General features: G+C 47.7%; 1 protein-coding gene across 1 annotated transcript in view; it reads right to left on the reverse strand.

Annotated features, from left to right (window-relative positions):
• Window positions 1-1,555: 1,555 nt before the first annotated feature.
• The window catches only part of LOC132395786 (SLAM family member 5-like), an 88,687-nt gene continuing 77,164 nt past the window's right edge, over window positions 1,556-13,078 (reverse strand). The window contains exons 4-6 of the mRNA XM_059972825.1: window positions 8,585-8,749; window positions 8,146-8,231; window positions 1,556-4,251 (exon numbers count right to left, since the gene is read on the reverse strand). Coding sequence (XP_059828808.1) covers window positions 4,129-4,251; window positions 8,146-8,231; window positions 8,585-8,749 — 374 coding nt within the window. The 3' untranslated portion in view covers window positions 1,556-4,128. The remainder of the gene's footprint in view (window positions 4,252-8,145; window positions 8,232-8,584; window positions 8,750-13,078) is intronic.

Here is a 13,078-nt window from a genome sequence, read left to right on the forward strand (position 1 = left end):
CGACGATGGTGATGAAAGGTAGTCATGGGTGGTTTGATCGGTTTCTGAGGTGAGGGCAGCTTCATAGTTTAACGTTTACTGGACAATGCGCTTCGGCTGATACTGAAGTTGCTGAAAAGTTCCCAGCAGAAGCGAAGAAAATAATTACAGAAGGTGATTATTCATATAAGCAAGTGTTTAACTGTGATGAAACTGCAATTTATTGGAAAAAAAATTTCCCACATGAATTAAATATTTTTGTGAAAATGGAATTTAAAGATAGTCATGGGTGCTTTGATCAGATTTTGAGGAGACAGCAGCTTCATAGCGTAAAGGCTACTGGAGAGAGCACTTCTACTGAGAGAGTTTGTGTGAGATTTTCACTACGCTTGACCGTACTGCAATGGTTGCAGAAAAGTATTGCTACTTTATATATAGGCTGTATATTTATCATATTATTCCTGCCTTTACTATATGTTAGTGTTATTTGGTATGTTATTTTGTTGGATCTGGGAACAGTCACAAACTTTTCCCATACAAATTATTGGTAATTGCTTCTTCACTTTACCACATTCCAGCTTACGAACCAATTCACAGGAACACTCTACTTTCGGATAGCAGGGGAAACCTGTAAAAACTTTTACTAAGCAACACGAGTGAATCTGCAGATGCTGGAAATAAATAAAAACACAAAATGCTGGCAGAACTCAACAGGCCAGACAGCATCTATGGGAGGAGGTAGTGATGACTTTTCGGGCCGAAACCCTTCATCAGGAGGGTTTTGGCCCGAAATGTGGCCACTACCTCCTCCCATAGATGCTGTCTGGCCTGTTGAGTTCTGCCAACATTTTGTGTTTTTAAAAACTTTTACTATCCTTTCTTATATTTTGTGCTAGTTTATTTCCATAATCTATCTTCCCTTCCTTTTTACTTGCTTAGTGGTTTTTTGTTGCTTTTTAAAGTTTTTCCTATCTTCCAGTTTCCCACTACCCTTGGTGACATTATATGCACAAGCTTTTAGTTCTTTTATTTCCTTAGTTGCTGGCTGTCCTCACCCTTACTGTCCTTGCTTTTAACTGGAATATACCTTTTCTGAGCACTGTGAAAAATGTCTGAAAGTCTTCCACTGCTCCTCAACTGTCCCACCATATAGCCTGTGTTCCCAGTCTACACTAGCCAAATCCTCCCTCATCCCATTGTAGGCGTAATACTCTGGTTTTAGATCAAACTATTGCACTCTCCATTTCTATGAGAAACTCAATCATTCTGTGATCACTCTTTCTAAGAGGATTCCTAGCAACAAGATCACTAATTTTATCTGTCTCATTGCACAGGACCAGATCTAAGATAGCACATTCCCCTGTAGGTTCAGCAACATGCTGTTCAAGAAAGCCATCACCGATGTATTCCTCCTCAAGAGTGCCTTGACCAACCTGATTCACCCAATCTCTGTGCAAGTTAAGGTCTTCCAAGTTAATTGCTGTTCCAATCTTACATGCCTCAGATATTTCAGTTCAGTTCAGTTTCTGTTTATTGTCATTTAGAAACCACAGGGTCAATGCAGTTAAAAAATGAGACAATGTTCCTCCAGAATGATATCACAAAAGCACACTACAAAACAGACTACACCAGAAAATCCACATAACATTTGGCAATCCCCAAATCCAGAGTCCGGAGAGGCTGCTGCATATTAAAATCATGTTACTGTCTTAGCACATTCCCCGGAAAGGAGCTCCAAATCCACCAGATAAAACAAGACTACCCAGACACACTAAGTCAGGAGACCAACTCTACCACCCAACAAACCAAAAACTAAAGCTACAAGACCTGCACAAAACCACATAGTTACAACAGTGCAAACAATAGAATAATTGATTAAAAAAAAACAGACCATAGGCACAGTAAAAATAGTCCAATGATGTTAAAAGACTATAAGTTCAAAAGAAACCACCGCACAGTTTCCACAAGTCCTTAGGGTCCCGATAGACTCATCAGCCCATGCAGGCGGCAGAAGGGAATACCCCCGCTCTCTCTGTTTCTCTGTTTATTGCCTAAGCCACTATAATATTATTCAGTGGCTGATAGACAACTACCACCGGTGATTTTATTCCCTTTACTTTCACAAGTAGCTTCAGATTCTTCTGCTTTGAGTTGAGTCTGATCTGCGCTAATGATACATTGCTAGGACACTGCCATAACCGTAAACTACTTGAAAGTGGTTAGCAGCTTGAGCAGGGTGATATGATCATGAACAAGGCAGTTGCAAGGAACCGCTGACGAGGATTTGATCCAGAATAGGTATCAAGTTCTTGCAGCCTATGTAGATGCTAACAAAGACTGTGGCGAGGATAAGCTAAACAAAAACAGGGTCACACTGTCTATTCCAGCTCTGGGAGCAAAAACTGTGGGGCATTGAGGAAATATAGATTAGGGTATAAACACTACTCTCTATTCCAACCTGACATGCGTGACCTGTTTCATTGAGTTATAAAAATGAGAAATGCTGGATGGCTGTAATGAAGACAGAAAGAGCTCATTATGTCAGCATCCTTGCGGGGAGATTGAGAACAGCTTTTCTTCACACTGCAGCTTCTTCATCAGGACTGACTGGGAAAGAGTGACTTCAGAATATGAACTACAAAAGGTAGTTTTCAGGTGTCACATGTTATCAAGTGGAATCTTGGCCTTCATTGTGAGAGGAACTGAGTTTAAGAGTAAAGCATTTTGCTGCAAATGTACGGGATACGTGGAGTCCAAGAATCCAGATAAGAACTTAGAATTAAGAACTAAAGTAGCTTTATTAATTTTATTAACAGTGACAATGCAGACTTTGTGGCACTACTGCATACCTGTCTTTTCTGGGCAAGCTCATGCAGTTCTCTCACACCAGTTGGACATGACATGTTAAACGCTCAACATTGCTTTTTCTCAGCACTATAAGGCAATCGTTCTACTTTGCTTTAAAAGTGTTGCAATGCATGAACACCCCCAGACGTGTCCTCCACTGTGAAGAATGACACAAGATAATCATTCAAAGCCTCTGTTGTTTTCTCATTCCCCAATATCAATTCATCTTTCTCATCCTCCAAGGGATTTACATTCACTTTAGCCAACCTTTTCCACTTTATATAATTTTAAAAACTTTTACTATCCATTTTTATATTTTGTGTTAGTCTCCATGTAGACAAGACAAAAGATGACTGTGGACTTCAGGAAGGCTCCTGTCAACCACTCTCCATTGCACATCAGTGGCTCTGCTGTAGAGAGTCTGAAGAGTATGAAGTTTCTTGGTGCGCTCAGAATAAAAGCCACCGAGAGGTTCAGCTGGGTCTCCCTCCCCCTGTTTGTCACATTTACTGGGAGTGTTGATAAAAGAGCCCAAAGTATTGATGAGGACCCCTTCCACCCATCTCAAAATCGCCAACACCATCAGGAAGGAGGTACTGAAGCAACAGGACTGGGACTGACAGATCGGGAACAGATTCTTCCCTCAGGCTGGGAGACTAATGCCTCCCCTGTCAGCACCGAGGTCTCGTCACTCAGATAGTGAACAGCTTACTGGTCCTGCAGACTACATGTGCTCGGAATTACATTTTATTATTTGTGGTAATAATGTGATGTTTTATGTGTTGTGTGTGGTATACGACTTGTGGGTGTGCCACACTCCAGAGGATGTTTGATTCATTTGGTTGTAAATAAAAACAGTCAGATGACAATAAACTTGAACTTGAGTTAGTAATTGGCAGATAATGGAGGAATCCTGAACCAGAGGGCATAGGTTTAATCTGAGGAGTAGAGGCATTCGAGGGGATCTCAGGAAAGCAAGTTTGCAACCTGAAACACAGTTCTCTCACAAGATTTGAAAGTATCTGGAGAATACTTGAATAGTCAAAGCACAGAGGCTACGGATCAGGTGTTGGGGTGAATGGGTTTGGTACAGATGGTACTCGGTGAGCTGTATGAACAGGAAGGGTGAAGGATGGGGTGGGCAAGTTACCCGATATACATGCTCTACCTACCCCACCCACACCTACCCTCACGGGGGTACTGCCTGGGCCACAAGAGAAACCCATTGCAATATCTGCCCTCCCACCATCCCCACCCTGATTTAACACCCAAGCACTCATGACTGTGGCTGTCGAACACGGATCACATCCGTGGAGGATGGTTGTCTCCTGGTTCACAATGGTGGGTTATTTGAGGGGACCTAGGGGTCTTGACGGTGTCATACACGGTGGGAGGAATCTTCATCATCTCCTCTTGACTGTGAACCTGCAGAGAAAGCACAGATTTCAGAGACGAGATGCAATCCTGGACACGGGAAATGCAGGTGGGGGACAAGACCATTCTCTCATTCTGCAGATACCCTCATTCCTCAACATTAACTACCCCTTCACCAATCTTTATATTATCCACAAACTTTACCACAAAGCCATCAGTTTTATGATGAAATTCATTGACATATAACATGAAAAGTCCCCAACACCAACCCCTGTGGAACACCAGTGGTTACCGGCAGACAACCAGACAAATTCCCCTTTACCCCCACTCTTTGTCTCCTGCCAATCAGACAATCGTCTGTCCATATCGAGAAAATCTGTAATTGCTGGAAATCCAAGCAACACCCGCTGAATACTGAAGGAACAGAGCAGGCCAGGCAGCATCTATGGAAATAGTCTCAGACTGACCCTTCATCAGGACTGGAAAACAGATGAGAAGTCAGAGACAGAAGGTGGGGTGAGGGGTGGGGAGGAAGAAGTACAAGGTGGTAAGTGATGGGTGAAACCGGGAGACGGGGAGGGGTGAAGTAAAGAGCTGGGAAGTTGATCAGTGAAAGAAATAAAGTTTTGGGAAGGGGGAATCTGATATGAGAGGCAAGAAGACCATGGAAGAAAGGGTAGGGAGGGGCATCAGAGGGAGGTGAAGGGCAGGTAAGGAGATAAAGGGAAAGAGGGAATTGTGAAGGGGAGAGTCAATTACCAAAAGTTTGAGAAATCCATGTTCATGCCATCAGGTTGCAGGCTACCCAGATAGAATACAAGGTGTTGCTCCTCCAACCTGAGTGTGACCTCAGTGCTGAAGCAGAGGGTGTTGTGGACTGACATGTCAGAATGGGAATGGGAAGTAGAAATGACATGGGGGCCACTGGAAGATCCTGCTCTACCCCAGCCAGCTCTCTCTTATACCTCTGTAATACCCATTGTACTACTAATAAATCTCACTTCAGCTTCTCCCTCTCAAACTGCAGGAGGGAAATATTTTATATCATCATCACTGCCTTCTACTGATCCTTTACCTCAAGCACCCTGATGAAATCTGCTCAAGTAGCAGTGATTGGGTGTGAGGGTATAATCTACCCCAGTGACCAGGTGTGAGGGTGTAATCTACCCCAGTGACTGGGTGTGAGAATGTAATCTACACCAGTGACTGGGTGTGAGGGTGTAATCTACCCCAGTGACCGGGTGTGAGGGTGTAATCTACTCCAGTGACCAGGTGTGAGGGTGTAAACTACCCCAGTGACTGGGTGTGAGAATGTAATCTACCCCAGTGTCTGGGTGTGAGGGTATAATCTACCCCAGTGACCGGGTGTGAGGGTGTAATCTACTCCAGTGACCAGGTGTGAGGGTGTAAACTACCCCAGTGACTGGGTGTGAGAATGTACTCTACCCCAGTGACTGGGTGTGAGGGTGTAATCTACCCCAGTGACTGGAAGTGAGGGTGTAATCTACCCCAGTGACTGGGTGTGAGGGTGTAATCTACCCCAGTGACCGGGTGTGCGGGTATAATCTACCCCAGTGACTGGGTGTGAGAATGTAATCTACCCAGTGACTGGGTGTGAGGGTGTAATCTACCCCAGTGACTGGGTGTGAGGGTGTAATCTACCCCAGTGTCTGGGTGTGAGAGTATAATCTACCCCAGTGACTGGGTGTGAGGGTGTAATCTACCCCAGTGACCGGGTGTGAGGGTATAATCTACCCCAGTGACCGGGTGTGAGAATGTAATCTACCCCAGTGACTGGGTGTGAGGGTATAATCTACCCCAGTGACTGGGTGTGAGGGTGTAATCTACCCCAGTGACCGGGTGTGAGGGTATAATCTACCCCAGTGACTGGGTGTGAGAATGTAAACTACTCCAGTGACTGGATGTGAGGGTATAATCTACCCCAGTGACTGGGTGTGAGGGTATAATCTACCCCAGTGACTGGGTGTGAGAATGTAATCTACCCCAGTGACTGGGTGTGAGGGTATAATCTACCCCAGTGACTGGATGTGAGGGTGTAATCTACCCCAGTGACTGGGTGTGAGGGTGTAATCTACCCCAGTGACTGGGTGTGAGGGTATAATCTACCCCAGTGACCGGGTGTGAGAATGTAATCTACCCCAGTGACTGGATGTGAGGGTATAATCTACCCCAGTGACTGGGTGTGAGGGTGTAATCTACCCCAGTGACCGGGTGTGAGGGTATAATCTACCCCAGTGACCGGGTGTGAGAATGTAATCTACCCCAGTGACTGGGTGTGAGGGTATAATCTACCCCAGTGACTGGGTGTGAGGGTGTAATCTACCCCAGTGACCGGGTGTGAGAATGTAAACTACTCCAGTGACTGGATGTGAGGGTGTAATCTACCCCAGTGACTGGGTGTGAGGGTGTAATCTACCCCAGTGACCGGGTGTGAGGGTATAATCTACCCCAGTGACTGGGTGTGTGGGGATAGTGCAGCCCGGTGAATGGGTGTTTGGGGGAGTGTATCCAGTGAGTGCATGTGTCGGGTCAGTGTACCCCAGTGATTTAGTGCTGGAGAGGACAGTGCATTCCAGTGAATGGATGCAGGGGGGCAGAGTACCCCAGTGATTGGGTGCGGAGGGCAGTGTACCCCAGTTAATGCGTGCGGGGGACAGTGTACCCCAGTGACCGTGTGCATGGAGGGGGAGAGTGTACTCCAGTGACCACGTGTGTGTGGGGGGTGCAGCGTAACCAAATGACCAGGTGTGTGAGGTGGGAGAGGCCAGTGTACCCCAGTCACTCAGTGTTTGGATGGAGACAATGTATCCCAGCGACTGGGTGTGTGTGTGTGTGGGAGGGACAGTGTACCCCAGTAACCGGGTGTGGAGGGGGGGATGTGTATCCCAGTGACCGTGTGTGTTTGGGCGGGGAGGACTGTGTACCCCAGTGACTGGGTGTCTGAAGGGGAAATGACAATGTACCCCAGTGACCAGGTGAGGGGTATATGATCGGACAGTGTACCCCAGTGACCAGTGTGTGTGGGAGGTCAGTGTGCCCCAGTGACAGTGTGTAGGTTGGAGGTTTGGGTGACAGTGTACCCCAGTGACCAGGAGTGTGTGTGCAGGGGGGTTGATAGTGTACTCCAGTGACTGAGTGTGGACAGAGGGGGACAGTGTACCTGTGTGTGTGTGTGTGTGTGTGTGTGTGTGTGTCTGGACAGTGTATCCCAGTGTTTGGGTATGTGGGAGCTCTCTTCCCCAGTGAATGGGTGCAGGGGAAGGTCAGATAACCACAGTGACTGGGGGGGGGCGTGGAGGGGTGGTGACAGTTAACCTCATTGACCAGGAGCAGGGAGGGCAGTGTACCCCAGTGGGCCAGGGTTTGGAGTGTACCCTTGTGACTGGTTGTGGAGGGAGGGGGATAGTGCACCTCAGTGACCGTGTATGTGTCTGGGGGGAGCAGTGTACTCCAGTGACCGGGTGCAAGGGAGTAAGTGTGCCCCAGTGTCTGGGTTTGTGTGTGGAGATTGTGCTGTGACAGTGTACCCCAGTAACTGAGTGTGTGGGGGCAGTGTACCCCTGCATATGAGTGGGAATGGAATCTTGCTGCCCTGGTTGAACCAATGTGAAGGTCACTGTTCAGTTTGAGGGGGATTCTCTTTGTTTATTGCCCGGGATCTCACAGAGCCTTTGTTTATGTTGCTCAGCTCTGTGGAATCTTTGACAGGACTGTAAGGGTGCTCAGCGTTGGCTCTCGATGAGCCTGCGATTGTCCTTTGTGCCAGCAACACCCAGTGGTCTGAGGATGGTCCGAGGACATTAAACTAGTACCCCTTCCCGAGGTAATGTGGCTGTCCTTCAGACTGTGAGAGTGGTCCCAGGGGATTGAAGATTTCAGTCTGCAGTTTCCCCTCCCTTCACGGGGTAATACATCTCCTCTTACCATCTCGTTTCCCTCTGGAGGCTGCCGGTTAGTTGCTGTTCTGTTTATTGCCTGAACTTCTGAGTAAATAGTGCAGGGACTTGGGTCTGTGGAGCAGAGGAAGAGGAGATGAGGACCAGGCCCACCACAATGTTTCCTTCATGCCCCAATTACTGTCACCCCTCTGCACCACATCCACTGCCAATCCCCCATCTCTCTTGAATCCCCCCTCATCTCTCCTTTCCCTCCCACCCTCCACTCCCTCTAACCTCTTTATTCCTTTCTCCAACCACCCACCTCCTCCCTCTCCCACCTGCACCCCATCTCCTATCGACCCCACACACCAACTACATCCCTTCTCTCACCTTTTGTCCCGAGATGTGAGGGTCAGGATGTGAGACACCTGCCTATACCGCTCCCCTGCTCCCCGGTCCTTCGGGTAGGACAGTTGGGTACTTGCCTTCAGGCCTGCTCCCTTCTGTTGTCCTCCTCCCGTGGGTGAAATAAATCGAGCGAACTGAGCCCTTCATCTTAATGGCAACCACAAAGACGATGATTAGAGTGCCTGCAATGACTGCAATGGCTGCAATGACTGCAATGTTGTTGCTGTTTGACGATTTGTCAGCTACACCAGGAGAGGAGAAAAACAGCAGTGAATAATCCCATCCTCACGCTTCCAGTGATGGGAGATCGAAGGATCAATTTCATCCCACCTGCGGATGAAGAAAACTCCCATTCACCCCAACCATCACTCCCCACCCTTCTATTACCATCACTCCCCACCCCTCCATTACCCCTCATCACACCCCTCCACTTCATTACCTCTCCACATCACTCCTGATATCACTCCCCTCCAATACCCCTCATCACTCCCCTCCAATACCCCTCATCACTCCCATCCCATCCATTACCCATTATCACTCAAATCCCCTCCATTACCCCTCATCACTCAAATCCCCTCCATTACCCCTCATCACTCAAATCGCCATCATTAAACCTCATCACTCTCTCCTCCATTAACACTCATATCTCCTGACCCCTCCATTAACCCTACCACTCTTCACATCACTCCCCTCCATTACCTCTCATCACTCCCCTCCCTTCCATTACACTTCATCACACCCTTCCACTCCACTACCCCTTATCACACCACTTCCCTCCATTAACCCTCATCAATTCACTCCCTTCGATTACCCCTCATAACTCCCTTCTTCTACATTACCCATCATCACTCCCCTCCTCTCCATTACACCATCACTCAAATCCCATCCATTATCCCTCATCACTCCCATCCCCACCATTACCCCTCATCACTACCCTCCCCTCCATTACCTCTCATCACACCCCTAGACTCGATTACCCCTTATCACACCACTCCCCTCCATTACCCCTCATCACAACCCTCCCCTCCATTACACCTCATCACTCTCCTTCCAGCCATTACCCCTAAACACTCCCCTCTCCTCCATTGACCCTCATATCTCCCATCCCGTCCATTAACCCATCACTTCTCACATCCTTCCCCTCCATTACCCTCAATCACTCCCTTCCCGTCCATTACTACTCATCACTTGCCTCCCATCCGTTACCTCTCAGCACTATCCAGCATCCCTTACCCCTCATCACTCTATTCCCCACCATTATCCCCATCACTCCCAGCCTCTCCAAGTCCCCTTATCACATCACCCTCCTCCATTATCCCTCATCACTATCCTGCCCTCGATTATCCCTCATCACTCAAATCCCCTCCATTATCTCTCATCACTCCCATCTCCTCCATTACCCCTCATCACTCCCATCCCTTTCATTACCCCGATCACTCAAATCCCCTCCATTATCTGTGTTACTCCTGCAGCCCCCTCCTTTGTGAGAATCGCAAGATCACTGTTGGGATGGGTCAGGAGTGCCAGGAAATGAGAGAGAGACGTGCGGAATGTCTCGTTCCCCCGGCAATTTAAAGCTACGGGACACGGCCATTGTCTCTTGGAGACGAACTTGTGGATTGAAATACTGTGCTACGTGGAAGCCCTCAGGCAAAGTGGGCTGGTTGAGGGAGGGATTGCATCACCCCCAACCTGATTGACATCTGCGACCCTGTGAGTCAGGATAAAAGAGGGTCTGTGGGAACAGCCCCTCAGACGCACCAGAAGAAATGTTAGCGATCCCGTAATAGCGGAAGCCAGTAGGGAGGAGGCCACGTGCGTTCAGTTCCATTGCCTTGAACTGGTGGCTTGTTCCACGGAAAATGGCCTTTAGCTAACAACGGGGAAACCAACTCCCCACGACTCAAAGGATTGGCATCATAAAAGACCTGGGCAAGTTTAACCCGTCTCTCTCTTAAACCCAAAACGCTGCAGCTTGAACGAACTAACAGTGACTTTTATATTTCCATCGGACAATACATTATCCCCTAGACAATGATAGAGCTATTTCTTATTGATTATTATTATACCCGCGCTTTTAGATTTAGTATTGACGATGTATATTATCTGTATGTTTGCATTAATCTTATTTTGGGCCCCTTTATCAATAAATACTTTTAAAAAATAGTACCATCAGACTTCAACGGACCTCTCTATCTTTGCTGGTAAGTGACCCAGTTACGGGGTTACGTAACAATTGGAGTTCTCGCCTTGGGATTTGACACCAAATTGGGAGGCCAGTGAATCGAGCTTGTAAGTCCAAAACTTGGATCTGGTTACGTGGATAGCCAGACGGGGAACCAGCAAAGATGGACGTGGGTGAATTTATAGAAAACCCAACTCTGGAGGCGCTAGAGGCGGCCACCAAATCAGACTTGATAAATTTGGCGAAGGAGTTAAACCTCGCAGAGGTGAGGTTGTCAATGAAAAAGCGGGAGGTGCGAAGGGCCATAACTCAGTATTATATCGGGAAGAATGTGTTTGCAGCTGAGGTATTGGAAGATATCCCTGAAAAGGTACCAGCTAGTGGGACGGCTCAGTTACAGTTGGAGAAATTAAGGTTGGAACATGCAATTAAGTTAAAGCAGCTGGAAGCAACCCAGAGAGAAAGGGAGCAGGCGCTCCAGCTAAAGGAGTTAGAGGTGAAACGGGAGCATGAAATTCAGTTGAAACAGCTGGAAGCAGCTGAGAAAGAGAAAGAGAGAGCTGAGAAAGAGAAAGAGAGAGAGAGAGAGAGAGAGAGGGCCAAGAAGGAGAGAGAGTATTGGGAGGCAGAGAAACAAAGGAAACATGACTAGGAGATGGAGAAGTTAAGGCAAGGGTGAAGAGATCAAGGGTCAGACTGAGAGGAGCGGTTTAATGTTAGTCGAGAGTTGAGGCTAGTACCTCCGTTCGAGGAGACGGATGTTGATAGTTATTTCTTGCTTTTTGAAAAGGTGGCAGTGAATCAGAAGTGGCCCAGAGATCAGTGGGTGGTGCTGTTACAAAATGTGTTAAAAGGGAAGGCACAGTGGGCATATACGACGTTGGCCATGGAGGAGGGGAGTTATAACAAAGTAAAGGCGGCCATTCTCCGGAGTTACGAGTTAGTACCTGAAGCGTATAGACAAAAGTTTAGAAATTTAAAGATAGGGTGGAATCAGACGTATACTGAGTTTGCCTATGAGAAGGGTGTGCTCTTGGACCATTGGTGCACCGCAGAGATAGTGGCAGAGGATTATTGGCGTCTCAGGGAGTTAATTCTGATTGAGGAATTTAAAGGTTGTGTTTCGGAGGATATCCAGATGTATTTGAATGAGAAGCCGAATAAGTCCATTTCAGAATTTGTTAGGTTCGCAGATGAATATGCCCTAACCCACAAGACAAAGTTTTCCTCGAATAAAAGTTCCCAGAGAGACCGTGGGAACGATCGAGAAAGTCCACAGGCTGAGGCAGAGGTCCCGCCAGGAGCTAGTGGTAAGGTTGAGGGGGAAAGGCCAGACGGTCAGAGATTTCCGGGCTTGACCTGTTTTAATTGTGGAAAGGGGGGGCATATTGCATCTCGGCGCTTTGCTCCGAGGAAAGAGACAGGAAAAGGGAAAGCAGCTGTCCCTATCGGATGTGCCGTGGTAATCAGTAAATCGACAAGAGAGCCCCGGGTAGACAGAGTACGAGAAGGGTCTGAGACTTGTCTGTCACATGGAACTGTGTCTGTGAGGGAGGGAGACACATCATTTCCCGTACGGATCTGGAGAGACACGGGGGCTGAGCTGTCATTGATCAGCAGTAAGGTACTAGAGTTTGGTCACAAGACGAGAATGGTAGCTGTGAAAGGAATCAGTAATGGTGCCCTTACATAAGGTCATTATGGATTGTGAGCTGGTGTCTGGACCCGTTGAAATAGGGGTGCGATCAGAATTCCCGAGAACTGACGCGGACATACTTCTCGGTAACGATTTAGCAGGTGGTAAGGTTTGGACAGCCTTGACGATGACCAGCCGGCCAGTGAGTGTTGCGGCCCCACCCCTAGAGTCCCAGATCTATCCCGCATGCGCGGTCACTCGCAGCCTGCCGAGAGAGGCAGCTGAGAACGAGAGCAGTTTAAATCCGGCCAGTTTCTATTTGGCCGAGACGTTTCTACCGACCCTGTACCATGAGTGTTTAGAGGGTGGTAAAACGAAGAGTAGTAAAGTGAAAGAGGGTAAGGGAGAGGAGGTAGATCTGCCCTTAGCAAGGAGAAAGGTTCCAGAGGGAGAAAATAAAGATGAGGAACTGATAGAGCAGTTAAAAAGTCCAGGGTTGGACCTGGATGATCTGACTGGGTTGGCAGAACTGTTTGAAGAAGTTGAAAATGTTGGAGGTGTGCCCGATAATGAAATGAGGGCAGTCTTAGATGAAAAGGGTGCCCTTACCTTGAAGAAGTCTGCTGGGTTGGCAGATGAGGTTGTTTCAACCGCAGGGTTGAGTTTACTCCGGAAGGGAGTTGCCCAGAGAGTAACTGGGAGGATCAGGGGAACTTAGAATTTGAAAAGGGTACGGGTATTGAAAGCCTG

The sequence above is a fragment of the Hypanus sabinus genome, chromosome 6 (genome assembly GCF_030144855.1).
Source record: "Hypanus sabinus isolate sHypSab1 chromosome 6, sHypSab1.hap1, whole genome shotgun sequence".
NCBI lineage: Eukaryota > Metazoa > Chordata > Chondrichthyes > Myliobatiformes > Dasyatidae > Hypanus > Hypanus sabinus.